Source organism: Phycomyces blakesleeanus (genome assembly GCF_001638985.1).
Source record: "Phycomyces blakesleeanus NRRL 1555(-) unplaced genomic scaffold PHYBLscaffold_21, whole genome shotgun sequence".
Lineage (NCBI taxonomy): Eukaryota > Fungi > Mucoromycota > Mucoromycetes > Mucorales > Phycomycetaceae > Phycomyces > Phycomyces blakesleeanus.
Window position 1 is genome coordinate 610242 of NW_017265154.1, and position 21984 is coordinate 632225.

Consider the following 21984-nt stretch of genomic DNA (forward strand, 5'->3'; position numbering starts at 1 on the left):
TATGTTCATTTGTGTATGATAAAAATAAAAAATGACAATATATGTATATCTTTATTTGATCCAATTATAGCTTTAAGTAAAAAGAAATAAATCTTCAGGTTTCCAACCGGCTTATTTATTTTAGTCTTGCTGCCGTTTGAGAGCATATTTTCGAATGAACTGTGTTTGAAAAACAATCTGATAGTATATTGTGCTTAGACCTCTACACATAAGCTCATGTGTGGAAAAGTGTTGTCATGGCAATATACACACACATAAATATATAAAGAAGGGAAAAAAAGGAAAAAAAAAGGAAAAAAAAGGAAAAAAAAAAACCACCGAGACACATCACGTGAGATCGACAGAGTGAAATTTTGAATAAAAAAAAGAAAAAGAAAAGAAGAAATGCACAATAGCTTGAGTTTCTTTTTTTTTGTTCTTCTTATTAGTTCTTAATTATTAATATTTTTATACTTTTTTTTTCTTTTTTGCTTATTTTTATAATAACCTTTTCTCATTCTCATACTATATAATTCTCATGGGCAACGTTATTTCGAAAAAGCATAAAGACATACCTACAGTCATTAGGTCAGATGTACTCGACAATGAATACACATATGGAACAGCCACTTCTATCAATTCAATTCTTATCAACCACCAAAAAAGCCAAAACCAAAGTCAATCGGGTGCAATGTCTCCAAATAATAATGCAACAACCACAAACAATAATGCCAATAACAATGCCAACAACAAAAGCAGTAGCAATGCTAACAGTAATTCCAACACCAACACCAACACCACCACCACCACCACCACCAACAACAACAACAACAACAGTAATAATAATTCCAATAACAATATTAGTAACAGCAGCAATGAGGAAATCGCAGCCAGCATTGCAGCAAATGAAAGCACTGTGACTTCTACACTAGACCTCAACCAAATGACAGCAACCTCAATGCGCTCTGTTGGTAAAAACCTGGACATTGATGAATGTATTGATAGACTATTGGCAGTTGGAAGAAGTGAAAAGATTCCAAGGTCTATATGTTTTAAGAACTCGGAGATTGTCGCCATTTGTCGTGCAGCACAAGAAACTTTTGTACGCCAGCCCGTAAGTTTCCATACCTTCCTTTTTTTAATTTTTTTTTTTCAACGGTATAAAATGTATAAAAATGTATAAATATAGTCTTGCTGTTTTCTTCTTCTTCTTCTTTTGTATGTGATTGTGATTGTGATTGTGTGTGTATGTATGTATACATATACATATATATATATATATATATATATATGTTTTTATAGACTCTTATTGAACTTCATTCGCCTGTAAAAATCCTGGGAGATATTCACGGTCAATTCCATGACTTGATTAGACTATTTGATATGGTGAGTGGAATTATATCACATAGATAGCTAGCTATATAATTAATGTAATTTATTATAATATATTAGTAATACTAATGTGTATGACTTTGTATTCTATTGATTGACGTTAGGGAGGTTACCCGCCAGATTCAAATTACCTGTTCCTGGGTGACTATGTGGATCGGGGCAAACAGAGTCTGGAGACCATCCTTCTACTCTTTTGCTATAAAATCAAGTTTCCCGAAAACTTCTTCTTACTACGAGGCAACCACGAGTGCGCAAATGTGACCCGAGGTAAAGTAAAAGTAAAAATAAGATAAAATAAAATAAAATAATAATTCTGTGCTGCTCTGCCTTATTTTGCTCTATTTTCCTTTTTACATTGTATTGTATTGTCATGTGTATTTTTTGTACATGTATAAATTTGATTTTAATAATAATAATAGTAGTAAAGAAGAAGAAGAGTCTAATTATGTTGACATGTATTATTCTATTGGTGGTGTTCAATAATGTGCATAGTGTATGGATTTTACGACGAATGCAAGAGACGAACATCGATTAGGATCTGGAAGACATTTGTAGATGTGTTTAATACTCTACCGATTGCTGCTCTGGTAGCAGGCAAGATATTTTGTGTGCACGGCGGCTTGTCACCTTCGCTCAATTCGATGGACGATATCCGGAACATAGTGCGGCCTACAGATGTACCTGAGTATGGGCTCTTGAACGACCTTCTCTGGTCAGATCCGTCAGAGACAGCAGTGGAATGGGAAGACAGCGACCGGGGAGTTTCGTATTGTTTTGGAAAGAAGATCGTGAACGAATTCCTGGCCAAGCATGACCTTGACCTTGTCTGTCGTGCTCACATGGTAGTAGAGGATGGCTATGAGTTCTTTAACGAGCTTACTCTCGTCACAGTGTTCTCGGCACCCAATTACTGCGGAGAATTCGACAATTTTGGAGCAATCATGACCATAAACGAAGAATTGCTCTGTAGTTTTGAGCTTCTCACACCCACAACCCACCCCACCCGAGCCATTCCACTTTCTTCCTCAAGCTAAAATGGGTCTATCCATTAGACTTTCAGACTGTCTATCTGTATACCGGTCTCGTCCGTCAATCGGTCAATCGGTCAATCGGTCAATCGATTTATCTATCTATCCATCTATCTACATTTATTTATTTATTTATTTATTTATTTATTCATTTCTATTTATCTACCTATCTACCTACCTACCTATCCACCTATCCACCTATCTATTTATTTATTTATTTATTTATTTATCGGTTGGTTGACTGGCTTGCTGGCTAGGGAAGAGGCCAAGGTACAGTGCTGCTCTACTTGAGACCGAGACAATCTCTTTTTAAAGACTAAAAAAAAAACCAGGATTTTTTTTTTAATTCTACGCACTCTCACTCACATTCACAATATCGATATTTTATGTTATTTCTTTATTTGGACATAGCTCTATATATACTTCTATACTTATCTTTTGACCGAAAAGAAAGAAGAATACCTTGTTAATTTAGACAATCGTAATATTTATTTTATTTTCAAATCCAAAAATATTAATAATAATAATAATAATAATAATAATAATAATAATAATAATAATAATAATAATAATAATAATAATAATATTTGAAACCCTGCAGAGAAAAGGTCTTCTTGCTTTGACATATAGTAGTATGGATAAAATATCACCTTGGGCTTCAAAAATGTAATTGCAGTCAAAGTTCGATATAGCGATAATAGTGAAGGGAAGCAAAATCATAGCACTATGAATCTTTGTAATGCAGAACTTATCGTCGAAATGAAGAAATTGTTTATTAAAAATAGAAAAACAGCTATAAATCTAGATCGATCAAGCAAAAAAAAATATTATTGGTGCATTTGGTGCATTCAATTTTTGCACCACTTTTTGTTTTGTGCAAATAATTTCCGGAAAGAGCTTATATAAAAGTATAAATCATGATTTTTATTATGATGTTTCCTTAGCAAGTGTATTCTGTATCAATTAGATTTTTTTTAAAAGAATATTTAAGAAATAATCAACAAAATAATACTAGCTGTAGACAGACGTAAGGATTTTGAGCAAGAATAACTGAATGTCTATTATTACTATTACTATTGTTTTTAAGAAAAAGAAGCTTATTTAATGGTTAATATAAAAAAAAGAAGTATTTTATTTTTCTTTCTTTTATGCTTTATGCTTTAGGCTTTAGGCTTCTGCCAAAATAAATAACTAAGAAAAAAAAATTAGTGACAGGACATTGTTATCTTTGTTATCGTAGTTTGCAAGACAAATATTGATAAACTCTGGTTACGCATTTGAATCGTAAATTCTTTCCGTTCTTGTGTCCTTGTATTCCTTGTTGAATAATTGAAAGAAAAAGCTACTATATTTCAAGCCAAAGAACCATACTTTTGGTTATTCTGGAAACTCTTTTTTCTCTTTCTCTTTACAACCCCCTTCCGGGAATGCGTAGTCTTTTAACCTGCGCAACCTTGTCAACGACCAAAATTGTCTTTTCTTTCTTTTTTTAAAGAAAAAAACAATAACAATAACATTAGTAACAACAACAACAACAACAATAATAATAATAATGAGGTTGGCATTGTAATTTCCCGTGTAGCCATCGATTCTGACATGTAAAATATATAAATAAATAAAAGCAAGCAAGCAAGCAAGAAGAGTTGGCAATACATCCGAGTGTAACACAGCACAATCTATAAAGCCTTTCCTTTTAGATTTCAGTTCTTCTTTTTTTTTTCTTTTTCTATTGCTGTTGCTATAGTGACAGGGACTGAGGTTGTAGATCAACCCCACACAAAAACAAGATATTATTATTACCAGATACACACACAAGCACACACAAATATTTTTTTGTCTTTCTTTCTATACACCCGATCCCAAGTTGAAATTACACAAATACTTCCACTTGGCTTGGCTATACTTTAATATCTATCCTTATACAGTTCAATACCAAAATGTATATTATAATTATAGGCTCTATAGTGTGTACATGACTCCTTGTATTGCAGAAACTGTAACAATTATTACTCCACAAAGAAAAGAAAATAAACAAAAAAAGAAACTAGAGTAATTCAATTCGTACGATTTTATTTTAGCTTTTTTATTTTTTTATTTTTAATTTTTGCACTACTTGAACAGATTCTTCTTTCTTCTTTTTTTTTGTATAGGATACAAGGAATATTTATTTATTCTTTCTGGCATTGTACCACACAATGTCAAACGTATATGTAATGAGCAGAAATGAAGAAAAGAAGAAGAGGAGGGATAAAGAGGAAGAGAAAGGAGAAGAAGCAAAAGTAAATAATAGTAATAGTAATAGTAATAGTAATAGTAATAGTAATAGTAATAATCAATAAATAGATAAATAAAAGCAAAATGAAATGAAATGAAATGAAAACAAGCTAGTGTTTATAACAGCAGGCTGCAGTAGGTATATGTATATATACATATACACACATACATCCATACGCACATACATACATATATATATGTATATATGTATATGTATGAGATATATAGAGATAGATTGAGGTTGATAAAGAGACTTACATGTGTGTGTGTGTGGGTGTGTATGTATGTGTATGTATGTAGGTATATGTATATTATTTCCTCTTGTTCTTCTTTTTTTTTGGTTTTTTTTGTATGTATAAATATACATCTTTTGTTTTCAAAAAAAAGACATATAAAAAGTAAAAGAAGTAAAAGAAGTAATAGTAAGAGTAGGAGTAATAGTAATTAAGTGTGCGTGTTTGTGAATAGGTAAGAGAGTAGAGATGAGTGCGTGAGTAGGAAAGTGCATTAGAACATCTCGTCGTGGTTAGGACAGTCATGAGTAGAGTGAATGTTATATAAATCACAGTTTTCACAATACTAATGATTATATATATATATATATATAAATTAATAATGAGAAATAGTTGTAAAGCTTTAGATGCTTACCAGTTGTTCAAGAATGTCATAGTCTGAACGGTGAGCAGTGCAACTTAATACATCATGGCCTTCGACCTCACAGATCTCACAATACAGTACTGCTGATTCATGAAGAGATTCTGTGCTCTGGGAGAAGGAGAGGGATACCGGAGAGAGGGGCAGCCATTCGCTCAAGTGTTTCTTTTCGGCCAGTTGGTCAGCCCTCCGGCGCTCGATTGCCAAGGATGTTTCCAACTCGGCCTCAACTAAGATCCGGGATTCCAAAAGAGCCTCTGTTTCGGCTAGCTCGGTCTGTAAGGCATCGATCTTGGCCTTTGTGGATTCTTCAAGCGCAAGGTATCGCTTGTGGTGAGTTTCGGCCTGGAGTCTGTAACGCTCGAGCTGGTTCTGTTGACGGCTATCATCAACAGTTCTTGATGATTGTGATGCTGGCAGTACCCCGTGGTCTCGTTCGAGATCAAACATGTCATCCATCAGGGCCATGCACTCTTGTTCGAGTTCAATTTGTTTCTCCTCGAGTGTCACAATCCGGGCTTTGAGTTCTGCGTTGGACTGTCGTGCTTCGTCCAACAATGATTTCTGGTCACCTTTTGACTGTTGTTGGTATTGTAGTGGTCCGCCTGTGTTACCCTTCTGAGGAACAAGAGCGCCAAAGCAGGCTTTGTATTGAGACAAGGTTTTGCGTGTGTCTAAAAGGTCCCATTCGGACTTGGCGTGGGCCATGCGTAACCGTTCGTGGTCGTCTTCGGCTTTTGTTTGTGCATCGATTGCTGCGCGTAATGAGGACCTGGTGCGCTGGGTTTCAAGCTGTGCCTGAGTGAGGGCAGCCTGGAGATGAGCAGCCTGGTCTTTTAAGGCCACGTGGCTGTGCTGCAGTTGGCTGACCTGGTTTTTCAATTCAATGTTTGCGGCAGCGATTGTTTGGCTGTCTCTCTGAAGGGTTTGAGTGATGACCATCAGTTGTTGTTCGATGAGGTGGGCGCTGGTGACCTGGAGTTCGCCAAAAGCCTGTTCTAGAGTTGGTAATACCAAGCATGGTTTTTTATTGTCGTCAATGGTTTTGGTGTGAGGGATGGTGATGAGTGAGTCGAGTGCTTTGATTTGTTGTAGATGGTGCTGTTTTATGGCATGAATGACATCTGCACGTGTCCATGGCGACTGTTCTGAGGGTTCTAGGGTGGACGCGGTTGTCCAGGCAACCGGGGGTTCCTTTTGGGATGACTTCTTTTTCCTGGTGAGGTCTGTCTTGTTGTTTAGACGCAGCAGGCCAGGATCGGTTGGGGACCGAAGAGTCTGGGAGCGCGTGACGCTGCTGCTCGGGTGGGACAGGCGTGTCAAATGAGGGTTGCGGGCCGACTTTGTGTTGGTTGGTTTTGGGTTTTGGGTTGAATTTTGGCTTGGTCTTGGTTTAGGTGTGGATGATGATGGTGATGATGGTAAGGATGATGGTGCTGGCTTTTTAAAAGATGATGTCTTTGTGGGTTTTGGTTTTGGTATGTCTTTGAAGGATACATCAAAGAGGCCTGAAGGTGAAGGAGGAGTGTAGCGAACACCACCAAGTGAAGCACTGTGACACGCGTAAGGGTTTTCCATTTTGATATTAGTGTTGTTGTTTATATGTATATTATATTATATTGTATTATATTAAAGACCCCAAAGTCAAAGAGCCAGGAAGAGGGTAAAGAAGAAAGAGAATGAAATGAAATGAAACAAAAAATAAATAAATAGCAATAAATAAACAGAAAAAAAAATTTAAATATTTAAATAAAATAAAATTAATTTTTTTTATATATAGATTAAATAAATAGGCTCATGATTTTATATTTATTTATTTATTTATTTATTTATATATATATATAAAATAGGTGGTTACAAGCCCTTGTTATTTGTTTAATGGGTTGGTCTTGAAACGCTTTCCAAGATTGTACTTCTTGTCTTGGTATCTTTCCTTATTTCTTTTTGTGTAGCTTTCCTTTTAAACATAAAATCCAATAAAATAAGAAAACCTCTTTATTATACATCTTATTTATTTATATATATATACTTTTTTTTTTTCGTCTTCTTTTGTATGGTGACGATGTACTGCAGGCTAAATAACGCCAAACCAATTGGGCAAAATAGTAATAATAATAATAATAACATAACATAGCATAACATACTGATATAGAAAAGGAATATAGTCGGATCTGTGTATCGATCGTCTTTTCTTGGTTTTGATTTTAATTTTGATTTTGATTTTGATCTAGATATTTATTCACTTCATTGGGTCTCCAAGTAATTTCAAATCATCAGACGGCTAATATATCATTTCTTTCTATCTGATTTCTTCCCAAAAATAAATAAATGACTTGCTGACTGACCAGTAAGACTGACTGACTGACCAGTAAGACTGACCAGTATGATTGACTGATAATCTTATGATTTATATTTTATTCGAAAAACATCATCCTGTCAAGGTTGGGATCGTGTATCATTAAATGCAAAACGAACAAAACTCACACAGACCCACACGCTTATATTCACTGGTTAGGTTTGTCTGGCTCTATATTTCTATCAGATTATATAATTGATTGTGTGTTCATCAATTCCTCAAGCCATGGGGTCCAACTCTTTCTTATGATATTAATTTTTATTTATTTTTTAAGCTTTGGTGGGTTGACTTGATATCTTACCCCCAAAAAGAAAAGAAATCATATCACATCAATTCATAATGCCGCTTATTTCTAGGACAACCAAATGTTTTCCGCGGATTATGTATAGGTACACACAATAAGCAAGAGATAGAAGGAAAATTTTTATTTATTTAAGATTCTATCTTTCCCCGCATTCCTATTTTATATTTTATATATAAAAAAAATACGCACAACATAAACAGGTCAAAATATCTATTTAGCCGGAGAACTAAAATGCGTCCTGAGTAAGAACTCAAAAAAAAATATATGGAAAAAGAAAAGGAAAAGGAAAAAAGATTCAAAAAAAAAGATTCAAAAGAAAGAGCTCTTTTGTCTGTTTGTTTGTTTGTTTGTTTGCTTGTTAAAAGCAGGAAAGAGACTAAATATTCAATATAGAAATAAAAATAAAAATAAGAAAAGGGGGGGGGTAGTGAACCGGTTGTCAAGGTTAAAACAAGGGAAATCAGAACCCTGACAAGATTCTAATATTTTTCTTTTTCTTTTAATAATTTCAATATGATACAATACAATATAATATACATTGATGAATGATGAGTGATGATTGTACCTTGTATGACATCAATAGTTGACCATTCACTATATAAATAATAGTCATCTTTTAGCAATTGAACCCGTGCGTAGGTTAATCTGATGCTTTTTTTTTGGTATATTAATATTAAATTTATTATTAATAATACAAAAATATTACACACACACACCGAAAGAGTTGGTTTATATACTTCTTTAATCAATAGACGATCTTCTTGACTATCGAATGTGTGCAAGAGTGGGCGCTTTAATGCAAACGCCGATTAGTAAAAAGAGTGAAAGAAAGAAAGAAAATTAAGCTTAAAAAGAAACCTCTCCTCTTTATATAGAACCAAACTAGGTTTAACATAAAATGTATGTATGCACATTAGAAAGCACATTATCGTATATGGTTTGTTATCGGCAAAAAATATATAAAATCATTCCAGAAGTATTTTGTCACCGGTTGAGAGGATAAATTGATAATTTTTTTTTGCCTTACAAGAAGTACACACTCTTTAGACACTGGGCTGATTTTTATTTTATTTTATTTTGTTATATTTAATCAGGCAATAAAGGCCTATTATCAACTTCCTCTTTTCTCTTACTGACCAACAAGAGCAGGCCAGCATCAAAAAAGAGCCGAGTGCTTATAAATTATATATCCTTTCTTCTGTTTCTTTGTATCTGTATTTGATTTATACTTTATTATTTATATAATTGTGTATATTGTGCATACATAGATACATAGATACATAGCTATAGTGGGAGGATTACCTTTTGTGTACATATTAGCCATAACGCACATCAATTGGTGTTAAGGCTGTTAAGGTTATGAAATACTTTTGGGGTTGTATCTAATGTCTGCAATTCTTTGTTTCGTTGGATAAATCCACAGGAACAATTTTAATATGAAGGGTACCACAAAACCAATTGCTTCTTTTGATATCTTTGTATTCTAAAGATCATCTCAGCCCTTTTGTTCCTCCTACCATGTACACACCGATAAACCTGGCAAAAGACCGAACAGCTATCTTTCTTTATGTCTTTATTTCCTTATTTCTTTCTTTGTATATCCATATATACTTATATAAACATATACAAATACATATATTACAATCTTATTAACTTGTCTGATAATGAAGCTATCTTTTACATACATACATAAATACATATATATATATATATATTATATACAGTATTTGTGTTTCTGTGTCTCCTACCATTTTTCTTTTCTGTTGTTGTAACCTTCGGAACTTGACAACACACACACACACAAAAAAGCCTCTGTGTCTGTGTGTCTGTGTGTTCATTCAAATAGCCAATACAAACATTCTGAGAAATATTGTTCGTAAGACAGGTAACAAACCTCGGCTTAGTCAGTTACTTGGTTAAACCGTTTATATCGGTATATTTAAGAAAACCAGAAAAAGGAAATGCTAGATAAATAAATATCATCAAGCCAACTTGAAACAAACAATAAAGATATAAACTTGATAATATTAATAGTAGGAAGAAAATAAGGGGATTTGTATCTTAGTTCTTATAGCGTGTTTGAAGTGTGTGGGTGTGTGGGAGAGAAAAAAAAATTTAAAAAAAAAATTGATTGGTATTCATAATCAAAATAAAAAGGCAAGGCAAGGCAAGGCAAGGCAAGGCAAGGCAAGACAAGATTACAAATTAAATAAGTACAAAATTGACACAAATATATACACATGTGTATAATGTAATCGCACCCTGTTTAATTACGGTTCAATTTAATCCAATCCAATCCAATCCAATTCATTTCATTTCATTTCAATCTTACGACAACACGCAAGATAAACCACATTATTACATGATTTAATAATCTCAATAAAACCTATTTACTAGAGCCGGGTAAAGTTTTACTTTTATACTTGCTCTAACTTCCATTCTTGGATGCCTTGCACCATCCACCCAAAAATAAAAATAAAAAATAAAAGAGAATTAAAGAATTAAAGAATTACAGAGTTACAGAATTACAGAATTACAGTTGAAAAACTATAATTTTAATTGACGATAGGAAAAGAGGGGAGGGGGGGATTCAACAGTTTTTTTTTTTTTAAAAAAATAAAATTTCAAAGAAAAAATCTCTATAAGTTAATATTGGCCAATTATCTTTGGAATGTAAACTCAGAGCTTAAGTTTAGAGACTTTAAAGTGTTGAACTCCCCTTATTTCTTTTCTTTTCTTTTAATTTAGCATCAAATATCAAAAACACCGCTGCTTATTGGACAATAATTTAAATCAAGTTTTCTTTTTTTTTTAATTTTTTAATTTCAATTTAAATTTTAATTTTTTTTTAAAGAAAAAAAAAGTCTATAAGACTGTTGAACTCCCCTAATATATGCCTATCTTTTTTTTTTCTTTTTTTTTTTAACCTGACCCTTTTACCTTTTACACACACACGTATTTGCATACAAATAAAGCCCAAAAAAAAACATTTCTATTATTCATTTATCTCTATACCTGTATTATATCTTATTTTTTTTATCTTTTCAAAATATATAAACAAATAAAAAAGGTATCTTTTATGCTTCCACTTGTACCTGTAGAAACCACTCCTGTCGAAGTATTAGGACAGGGCAATTGGCTCAAACTTGAATTACTAAACTACAAAGACAAGAATGGCATCTTGCGTACATGGGAAAGATGTGTTCGAAAAAAGAAGGATCCTAATGGTGTAGATGGTACGACTCTCATTGAGCCCTCCCCCTTTACAAAAAGACCTTTTTATATATATAAAATCTAATAATTGACAATTATAGCTGTTGACATTCACTGCATTCTCAAAACACCTGAACCCGAATTATTACTTGTGATTCAATACAGGTACACAATGCACTCATTGTACTCAGTGTATCATAGTACACTATAGAACACATTTAGTACGTACAATAAGTGTATGTTTCTAAGCTATATTTCTTTATATGTATATATACATACATTTATGTAGACCTGCAATTGAATGTTACTGTGTCGAGTTTCCTTCAGGTGTGTTGAGTATTATATATATGTAGATAAAAGAAAACAAAAGAATATAAAAGGTTTATATATATATATTGTGCTTATTAGGACTTATTGATCCAAATGAAAGTCCATTGGAGGCAGCACAACGAGAATTGATGGAAGAAACCGGTTATCAAGTAGATCAATCGAATATGAATCTATACAGTCAAAGCATGTGCTACGAACCTGGGTTAACGAATTCCCGCTGTCATGTTGTGTCTACAATTATTGATCTCGAGCAATCAAACCAAACCAAACCATCATCACAGAATCCTGTTGTTCAGTCACTAGAAGAAGACGAATGGAGCCTCCAAACAATCTCGCTTCCATTAAAAGATCTACAAGGACACTTGACAGGTAAAGTAAATTAAACTGGAATAATAATATTAAATAATAAAGATAACAATCATTGTCGTCGTCGTCATCATCATCCATTTTTTATTATTATTAAATATATATATTTCATTTCATTTCATTAGCTCTGGAGAATTCACACAAGGGAAATCTGGCTATTGATAGTAGACTACAGGCATTTGCTGCTGGATTTGCTGCAGGTCTTGGTCACACGATATAATTGGTCATAAATGTATTACAAGATAGATATTTTTATATATGTATTTTAAATAAAATAAATAAAAATAAAACAAGATTTAGCTTTGAATTATTTTGAGACTAGTGTTAATGAAAGGGTATACAGCTGAAATAGTAAGGAAATATATGGGTAAAAGAGAATAAATAGAGAGAAAGTGTGTGTAAAACAACGGATTCTCTTATAGGCATCTGTCTTTCTTCTTTTTAGGCACTTTTTTCCTGCTTTTCCTTGATCACCAGAACCGAACACTTGAGATGGCGCGTCAAATACTCGGACACAGATCCAAGAAGTTGTCTACACAATCATAGATTAATCAATCAATATACCAAAATCCCCACTTGAATTTGAATTTGAATTTGAATTTTAATAGATAGAAAAAGTCTCACCTCTTTAAGAATCCAAGACCTCTGCTACCAACAACCACCATATCAACCTTACTGGCCTCAGCAAAACCTTGGAGAGCTTCACCGGGTTCACCAATCAGCAATTTTGGAGTGGCCTTGTACTGAAGATCACAATAAAATAAGATCATAGATAGATAGAAGTAAAGAGAGAGAAAATTAAGATCAGATCAAGTCAAGTCAAGTCAATTCAGATCAGATCAGGTAACCTTGTTCGAGGGTTTTTATTCTTCTCTCTCTCTCTATAGCTTTATTTATTTATTTTCATTTACTTACACCCTTTGTTCTGAACCACTCGACTACTTGCTCGAGTGCTTTGTTGGCGTGTTCTTCAAGTTGGGTGACGCGCTGGTTAAAGTCATCAGCGATCCAGTTTGCAGGACCCACGGCAGCAGCCTCGAGACCAAAGGATCCTTCGATAGCAACAATATCTTCGTTGACTACAGTGGCTACGGTGATATTATCATTGGGCAAGAGAAGATTGTGGTGGACAGCCCACTCGATAGCATGGTTGGCAATAGCCGAGTGGTCGTAGGCAAAGAGAATGTGGCGAGGCATAGAGAAGAATAGAATTTAATACTTTTAGCAGTAGTTAAAGCAAGAAGAAAGAAAGAAAGAAAGAAAGAGAGAATCAAATAAATAATTAAATAAATTATGGGTAGATAGGTAGGTAGATAGATAGATATATGATTTATATAAGAATTGGTAAATTTTGATTGATTTATAAATCACTGGCGGTTGAACATTCTACCCAGTAGGTTAAAAATCATCTGACTGAAAGGTTACTCGGTGGTAAATCGTATGATTCCCCCCCGCCCGCCTTCTATCCTTCTACCCATCCTTCCTTCTCCCTCCTTAACAAACACACACACACACACACACTTTCTCTCTTTCATTTTGTGACTTGCTTCCTTACTCGTTCTCTCGTTCTTCCTCCCTTCCTCTACCCATCCGTCCGCTCATCCCTTTCTCTATCTAGCTATCTGTCTGACCGTCAATCTGTCTGTCTATTGCTCCCCTTTACCCCTTCCCCTTACTCTCTTGAAAGCACAGATACCCTTGCTTTTTTCTTTTTTGCTTTATATATATACATATATGCTATAAATTATGATCTAATCACGTGAGCATATCGTAAAATGTTTTTCTGGACAGAGTCAATTGATGCTACTGGTGCTACTGGTGCTGCTGGTGCCGCTGGTACTGCTAGTACTGCTAGTGCTGCTTATGATGATGTGAACAAGTTGTGCTAAAACCAGAAAGGTCAAGTCCAAGTCCTGTGAGCGACTCCTAAAATACCATATAAAAAATAAAGTAAAATAAAAGTAAGCGCATAAAAACTACCTACATACACAGACCAAAAAAAAAAAAAAAAAAAAAGAAAGAAAGAAAGAAAGAAAGACCCTAATTTCTATTTCCTTTTCTTTTCCTTTCCTTTCTTTTGGTTTTGGTTTTGGTTTGGTTTTGGTTTCCTCTTCTTCCTCTTCTTCCTCTTCTTCCTCTTCTTCCTCTTCTTCTTCTTTCCTTTTCCTCTTCCTCTACTACTATTACTATTACTATTTTACATGTATATATAAATATTATATATATTATTCTTAATATTATCTATTATCTATTATCCATTATCTCTATATATTTTTTCTACTCTTATTCTTATTATCAGTTCCCCCTTTTTTCTCTTATTCTTATTCTTCTTTATGACTGCTTCTACTTCCTCAGAAGGGTTGAGTAACCAACCTGTCCGCCCATCGTCCGTCACACTCGTTATGCAATCCGATTCTGCCGATTCTCAACCCCGCTCTTCTTCTCGTCGAAGCTCAACCCACGATACTATCCTTGGAAAGCCTCGAGACAGGACAACCTTTAAAGGAGTTATGACTAAAATGGTCGATGGTTTAAACGGTAAGCTTATATGTCTTTCTTTTTTTTTTTTTTGCGTTTTTCGGTTTTTCGGTTTTGAGTTTCGAGAGTTTTTTTTTGCGTTTTTTCTCTCTTTGTTTCTCTTTTTATGAGCGTATGTGTGTGTGTGTGTGTGTGTGTGTGTGGTTATATAGGTATATAGGTATATATGCGTTTTCATGCTTTTTTGTCTTTTTGTTTAATAAACCAATATAAACATATATTTATATATACAATTATATCAAATATTCATTCCTACACGCACACGCACATAAATGAATAAACGAACGAATGAATAAATGAATGAATAAATGAATAAATGAATAAAAAAAATGATATATATATATAACAAGATCTCCTATCGTCTCACACTGCAAACAAGACCATGGCAATTGGAACACCCTACAATACCAAACATGTAACTCATGTTGGATATGATGCCTCTTCCGGAGAATTTACCGGGCTACCCATCGAATGGCAGACTCTTTTACAGCAGAGTGGAATAACTCGTATGGAACAAGAAAAGAATCCACAAGTAAATACTACCTACAACAACAACAACATCAACAACATCCTCATTATCATTATTATCATCATCATCATAAAAGATAATAATAATAATATTAGTACTCTTTTATTTTATTCTTTGCTTTTGTTCTTTAAAATATATACTTCTTTAAATAATAATGATAATCAACTATACACATTTGTATGTGTATACATCTAAATCTATACACAATCTAATTTTCTAATACTCTTCTTTACTTCTTTACTTTTGTAGGCAGTCATTGATGCCATTGAGTTTTATCAGGGCACTCGGTCTCAAAGCGAGGATGTGTGGCATAAGATCCCAAAGGCATCATCGACCCCAAAACAATCCAATTCACAGAATGGGAGTCTCAAATATTCCAACAGTGCAAAAACTACCAGCAGCAACCCCTTGAAACACCTCTCTAAGCTCAAACTGTCACAGAATGGAAAGAAACCTAGCCATACAAAGGCAGTAAGTTTTTTTATTTTTATTTTTATTTTTATTTATATTTTATTAAATTAACTTTCCTAAATAATAATAATAATAATAATAATAATAATAATTAAAATAGGCCTCTATAGCAACTGATAAACATGGTAAGTTCAAGTGTTCTGGTTGTTGCTCTTATAGAAATATAAGATCTAACTCACAACATTTTATTCAATTTTCTCTCTCTCTTTCTCTCTCTCTCTCTCTCTTTTTTTTAATTATTATTTTTGTATACAGTGTACGATTCTCGCTCCGAGCAAGTTAAGGAAGTTGTTCAATCCGAAGACCCAATTTCAGAAGTACTTCATTCTCCAGATCCAAGTACACCCCCGGCTGCTCAACGCAGACCAAGTGAGCGGCACAATGCAAAGGACACTGAGGTCATTGACAGACTCATGGAAATATGTGCTTGTGTTGATCCTTCTGCTCTCTACAGCAATATGGTCAAGATTGGACAGGGGTAAGTCTTAATATTTTGAGTAAGAAAAAAGAAGAAGAAGAAGAAGAGCAAGAGCAAGAGGAAGAGCAAGAGAGAAAGGATGTTATGTGTGGGTGTTTTTTTTTTTTTTTTTTTTTTTTTTTTAAAAAAAAAAGGAACAAGAAAAGAAAGAGAAATTCGTATAGCAAAACCTTTTTCTTCTTCTATTTCTCATTATTTGTGTGTTTATAGAGCATCTGGCGGTGTCTACACTGCTTACCGTGTAGGTGATCCGATTCCCGTAGCCATCAAACAAATGAACCTGGCCAAACAAGCCAAAAAGGAGCTTATTATCAATGAGATTATTGTGATGAAGGAGGCAAGACACCCCAATATTGTCAACTTTATTGATTCTTATCTCTGGAAGGGAGATCTCTGGGTGATAATGGACTACATGGAGGGTGGATCTCTGACAGACGTCGTTACGTGCAATATGATGATGGAAGGCCAGATCGCAGCCGTGTGTCGCGAGGTACTACAAGGTCTACACCACCTTCACTCACACGGCGTTATCCATAGAGACATCAAGAGTGATAATGTTCTCCTCAGTCTTGAAGGAAATATCAAACTTAGTAAGTCTTGCTTACTTTTGTCCTTTTTGTTTCTTTTTTGAAAGAGAGAGAGAGAGAAGGGGGGGGGGGGGGGGGGGGGAATGAGGGGACAGAGGGAGAAAGAAAAAAAAACTATATTTTATGCCACATGTATATATGTATATAAGCAATGAGTATAATAAGAGAAACTGACAAAGAGGAACGATAACAGTCTATTCAGGTATCTTATCTAATCTTATTTATTCATAGCCGATTTTGGATTCTGTGCACAGCTTCACGATAATGAAGCCAAACGAACAACCATGGTTGGAACACCTTATTGGGTGAGTAAGAGAAAGAGAGATATATCAAAGGGGAAGAGAGCAATAGAGAACAGTAGTAAGAATACGAGAATGCATTTGTAAGATTTTATTGATGTGAATATGTATATATCACTTAGATGGCACCCGAGGTAGTGAATCGTAAAGAATACGACCACAAGGTGGATATCTGGTCATTAGGTGTGATGGCAATCGAGATGGTCGAAGGAGAACCGCCCTATCTGAACGAAAATCCCCTTCGAGCCCTTTACTTGATCGCAACCAATGGAACACCTCAATTGCAGAGTCCAGACACATTGAGTGAGATCTTCCGGGACTTTTTAGCAAAGTGCCTGCGCGTCGACCCAGAACTGCGACCTTCCTCAGGGCAGCTGCTTCAACATCCATTTCTCTTGAAAGCAGATCCTCTACCTTCACTTGCTCCTCTCATAAAAGCCTCTAGAGAGAGTATCGATAATGAAAAATAGAACATTCACATCTTTCTATATATATCTTCTTTACAACTTATCCAACCTTTTTTTTTCTTTTTACTTCTTGAACCTCAACATTAACCTCAATCAATTATACGCATCACTTTATACACCATACACATCTTTCTTTTTCTTTATACACCATACATAACATTTACATTGTATAAGTTCGTTTGAACAAATATACCTCCTTTTTATATCCTTCTTATTTTTCTGCTCTTGTTTATCTTTATATAAAGCAAATTACCGATTACAACCTTTAACACTTAATTGTCTGTATACAATTGAATATCGAAAGAACAGACTAAATAGAATATAGACAATCGAACAAGTACACACATAAATAAATTCCGAGAAATGGGTAAAATGATTTCTTTTTTCTTCATTTTTAGTATTTAACAGAATCTTTAGTTCTTCAAAAGAAAAATAAGTAATTCGAATATTCTGTCTTGGGCAATATACTGTATGTAATCTGCACTGTAATGCAATTGAACTGAATCGAGATATAAGCCTGTGAAGAATAAAAAAGAAGAAAGTTAAATGGATATATCATTTTCCTTTTTCTAGTATTGGTTTGAATTAAGCAATGAATAAATTAAAGTAAGAACAAGATAGCCAGAGGAAGAGCAAGATGGTGTGGTGATGTTGGATGATGATGATAGTGGCAGAAGATCCGGAATTTGTTCCATGTTATTTATTACCTTGCTATTCTATTCTATTCTATTTTTTTTTTTAATTATTCAAACCAAATTGTCAAACGTGCTTATTATGTAAATAGTGCAATAACCAAAAAAAAAAGAAAAAAGAAAGGGCAGGCAGACAGGCAGATAGGCAGACAGGCAGATAGGCAGACAGGCAGATGGAGAGGAGGTTTGGTCCACAAACCAGGATTTTATTTATTTTACTTTCTTTCTTATAGTAACAATATTACTAAGCACGAGATTCACTTGGTGCAAAAAGTTTGGTAATGTACCAAGTTTGCAGAAACTACTATTCACTTCTCCTTCTTCTCCTTATTATACCCCTTTATTATAATCAATATTATCAATATTATTTTGAGTCCTCTTATAGTTTATTATAAGCATGGTTATCTAAAATTTAAGATACTAATGCTCAACAGCCCTGTTCTTTCATATATATATATGGATATGCCAAAAAGAAATCTTGTTGTTTGTCGTTTAAAGAATGTGTATCAATATCCTCTTAATATATTGAAAATTACAAATTCAAGCAAGTTATCTAAATAGAGGCAGAAAAAATAAAGAGATAAAGAGATGAGATAGTTTAGCGAGTGAATATGCAGGGAAAAAGAAAAGTATATAAAATATTCTTGACTAGCACTGTAAGAAATGACAGGATTTAAGAAACCACCCTTACATATTTCGCTCAAAAGTTGTAAAGCTTACAACTGTCTCTTGGCCAATAGACATTTATTATTTGGTCATTAGTGTTACAATGTTTTGCATGTACATCTGGGGATCATACCCTTATTAAAAAGTTACTATTCAAATTCATTGAAAAATAGAATTCTGCCGAAATTACAGTTGAAAAATATCCTCAGTAAGCGTCCAAGTACTTTAAAATAACATACCTTTGATATCGAATGAACATGAAATAATACAAAACTTTGTATTTAATGCTATCTGCACTATATTAACACTTTTGTTTTTGAATATTCATATCTTTGATAGTCTAGATGATGTGAGCCTAATAATAGTCGAAATAAAGCTTGACTAATAATTGACTTACCCTAACTATTGGAGGGCACATCGATTGTCTCGAGAACGTATCCTCCTGAAGTAACTTACTGCCCCTTGTTGCTACACCTCCATAAAGGATTATAATTTGTGCTAGCTAAAAGCCCGGACGTGGAGACTATATAGCTTGAACGTCTCTCCTCTTAATAGTATCGTAATTAGTTACATTGCCTCTTAAAACTATTCTACGTGCCAGTTGCCAGGTCTTCTTAAGAACCTGGCGTATTTTTTCTTACAGTGTATGTAAAAAGAGAGAACAATTAGTGCTTAATTAAAATTCCACTATAGGAATAAAGAATAAACACCAAGCAAACACACACTAACACAATTGATAGACAGAGTTGCTGTGCTCAATATTAGACGCCTTATTACCAAAGATATCTTAGCAATCTTGTAATTCTAGTTAGATTCATACAATTTCCTTCATCACAATAAATAATATCAAAAAAAGAATGTATGCGTGTATGTGTGTGTTAGTAAGATGAAAAGATTACAAATGTGTATCAAATTCTTGTCTTTAGAATTCTTGAATATGAAATTCGCCATCATCTGTTGCTCACTTTTACTGAGCAAGCAATAAAAGATACTCAGCAATTGTCATTTTTCTTTACCATTCTTCTACTTTTACTTCTTCCTTTGTATCTTCAAAACTTAATAGGCTTTACTTTAAAGAAGTATAATTAATAAAAACACACACACACACACATATATATATAGATACAGAAATGCGAATTTATAATACCTTTTTTTTAACCATTGGAAAAAAAAAACTAATTTATACATATTAACTTTTGTATTGAACATTCGTTTGTTCTCTGACCAACCAAATTGATACTGTTAATTTGATCCAAATTAAGACAAATAGACACACGGACAGTACTAATTTTTTTTTGTTTTGTTTAAAAAAAAATATTATATTAAATATTTATATTGATCTATTTTTTTTTATGTTCTTTACAAACAAAAGTCACCTACAACCAACAACAATGCACTCAATCGATGAAAAGGCAGCCTACAAACGCGAATTAGCAATTGATAGATTGAGAAACTACATTATAGATTGGAGAGCCGGATTTAGGCGTCAACATGGTCGAGGTGCCGATGATGCTGACATTATTGGTCAACCGATCGGTAAGCGATCCAAAATACATAAACCACCAAAAAATAAAATAAAATAAATAATCTTACACGTATGTATGTATGTATGTATATATACACATATTCCAATTGGTTTTTACTGTAGATGAGGTTTACCAAAAATACATTGAGCTCAAAAGGCAACGGAAACTGCTTCACCCAGACCAGTCTAGTTCAACTCGTACCGAGGAAACAAACCAAACTCTGTCGGCAACAAAACGAACCAGAGGAAAGTATGCCGCAAACTCACAGGACGATGAAAACGAAAATGAATCGCCGGGCCAGAAAAACAAAAAGATAAAGCCGATGATGAAAACGAAGCCGATCAAAAAGATAGAAGTGGAGCAACCCGAAGAACTCTCTGAAGAACAATTTGAGGAACAGAAACGTAACCTCGAGAGGGTATATAACCTCTTTCGAAGACGCCCCACAGCAGCGCTAACTGCAGAAGAAGAAGAAGAAAAAAAAAAAGAAGAAAAAGAAGAATCTATAAAGAAAACCACAAAGTTTATGGAACCAAATCCAAACAGCAATAGATCTGTAGAAGTCAAGAAGCCACATACCAGACACAAAATCAAACCAGCACCTTCTGATGCTGACTTGCCTCAATCTGTAAAAGACTTTATGGTCATGATGCTTGGCCCACAAGATCCCTGTGTAGTGCAACATAGGTCATCCGACGTCAAAGAAAAAAGTCCATTTTTTCAAGATCAATCTCAACGCGATCGAATCTTGAAAGAAATAGAAGAAGGAACCTTTGGAATGCCAAAACAGCCGATTATTCCAAAGACAGTAAAGGAATTGGATGAAGACGAAGATGACACACAAGCCAATATTGATACCATAGACGAGGTACATAAAACAGATCAAAAGCAATATATATATATATATAATGTATAAGGTCAAACAAACCAAACCCTTTCTTTAAAGAGAAATATATACTCAATATGATGAGTATAGAGACCTAGCTACAAGAAGAAACCGATCCAAAAGAGACAGACAAAGCTTCACAAGAGTAAGTTTCTGCCAAACCAAATTTGCGTTTTGTGGAGTAGTTTTTTTTTACATGTTTTTTTTTTGGGTTCTAGTGAAAGCCGTAGAAGACACATCAGTGGAGCCGGATACCAAAAAGAGTAAGAGGCAAGAAAAAGCCAGACAGAAAGCAGAAGAAGAAAAGCTGGTCAAAGGCCGTCTATTGAAGATATGTGAGTAATTTGAATTTTTTAAATGAGAAGGGAATTTATTTTATTTTATTTTATTTTATTTTTGCTGCTGCTTTCCACTTTTTGCTTTCTGCTTTCTACTCTTGTTTGTCGTTGATTTTTATGCTCATGACAACACACATATAACACATATGAACGTATGAACATATGAACACATACACATACACATACACACACCCACACTTGTATATATATGTATATGTATATGTGTATATATATGACTTAGTGAGTCAAACCAGGGTAGATGTTTGTGCCAAAGTAGATGCTTGTACCAAGGAATCTGATCATTCAATCCAGCCGATGTTGGACCAGTTTATGAACCAAGATAAAGACGTACAACCATAAGGTAAATCCCTACGGATTATATGACATAGCATGAAAGAGACAAGCGAACAGACAAACAGGCAGGCAGACAAACAAACAGACAAACAAACAAACAAGCAGAAAAAGACAAGCAGATCCAATATCTTGTTCATGTCTTATTTGCACTTTTTTTCGTAAAAAAAAAAAAAAAATCAAGAGAACAAAGGCAATGTTAAAATACAAGCTTTAATAAATCAAAATGAAGAGGACATCCCTCCCTTCAAATAAGAAAG

General features: G+C 34.0%; 6 protein-coding genes across 6 annotated transcripts; 4 read left to right on the forward strand and 2 right to left on the reverse strand.

Moving 5' to 3' along the window:
• Nucleotides 1-937: 937 nt before the first annotated feature.
• Nucleotides 938-2405, forward strand: PHYBLDRAFT_21395 (hypothetical protein; the record flags this gene model as incomplete). The annotated part of the gene is made up of 4 exons (XM_018439759.1): nt 938-1093; nt 1282-1365; nt 1476-1638; nt 1864-2405. The coding sequence occupies 4 exons, from the start codon at nt 938-940 to the stop codon at nt 2403-2405; spliced, it is 945 nt and encodes a 314-aa protein (XP_018287648.1).
• Nucleotides 2406-5180: 2775 nt separating this feature from the next.
• PHYBLDRAFT_182797 (hypothetical protein) lies at nt 5181-6971 on the reverse strand (the record flags this gene model as incomplete). The annotated part of the gene is made up of 2 exons (XM_018438676.1): nt 5322-6971; nt 5181-5252 (listed from the first exon to the last, which is right to left on the reverse strand). Exons 1-2 carry the CDS (start codon nt 6903-6905, stop codon nt 5181-5183), a joined length of 1656 nt encoding a protein of 551 aa, XP_018287649.1. The 5' UTR covers nt 6906-6971.
• Nucleotides 6972-11066: 4095 nt separating this feature from the next.
• Nucleotides 11067-12116, forward strand: PHYBLDRAFT_66169 (hypothetical protein; the record flags this gene model as incomplete). Its single annotated transcript, XM_018441596.1, has 5 exons — nt 11067-11223; nt 11302-11365; nt 11490-11527; nt 11609-11899; nt 12022-12116. The coding sequence occupies 5 exons, from the start codon at nt 11067-11069 to the stop codon at nt 12114-12116; spliced, it is 645 nt and encodes a 214-aa protein (XP_018287650.1).
• On the reverse strand, nt 12115-13142 carry PHYBLDRAFT_78315 (hypothetical protein). The gene is made up of 3 exons (XM_018443356.1): nt 12812-13142; nt 12521-12639; nt 12115-12428 (listed from the first exon to the last, which is right to left on the reverse strand). Exons 1-3 carry the CDS (start codon nt 13091-13093, stop codon nt 12338-12340), a joined length of 492 nt encoding a protein of 163 aa, XP_018287651.1. The 5' UTR covers nt 13094-13142; the 3' UTR covers nt 12115-12337.
• Nucleotides 13143-14014: 872 nt separating this feature from the next.
• Nucleotides 14015-17531, forward strand: PHYBLDRAFT_182799 (hypothetical protein). The gene is made up of 8 exons (XM_018438677.1): nt 14015-14434; nt 14785-14966; nt 15213-15434; nt 15535-15559; nt 15690-15912; nt 16123-16502; nt 16731-16804; nt 16921-17531. Exons 1-8 carry the CDS (start codon nt 14230-14232, stop codon nt 17266-17268), a joined length of 1659 nt encoding a protein of 552 aa, XP_018287652.1. The 5' UTR covers nt 14015-14229; the 3' UTR covers nt 17269-17531.
• A 2483-nt stretch (nt 17532-20014) lies between these two features.
• PHYBLDRAFT_172248 (hypothetical protein) lies at nt 20015-21733 on the forward strand (the record flags this gene model as incomplete). Its single annotated transcript, XM_018436760.1, has 5 exons — nt 20015-20159; nt 20272-21017; nt 21126-21180; nt 21254-21370; nt 21615-21733. 5 exons carry the CDS (start codon nt 20015-20017, stop codon nt 21731-21733), a joined length of 1182 nt encoding a protein of 393 aa, XP_018287653.1.
• Nucleotides 21734-21984: the final 251 nt, after the last annotated feature.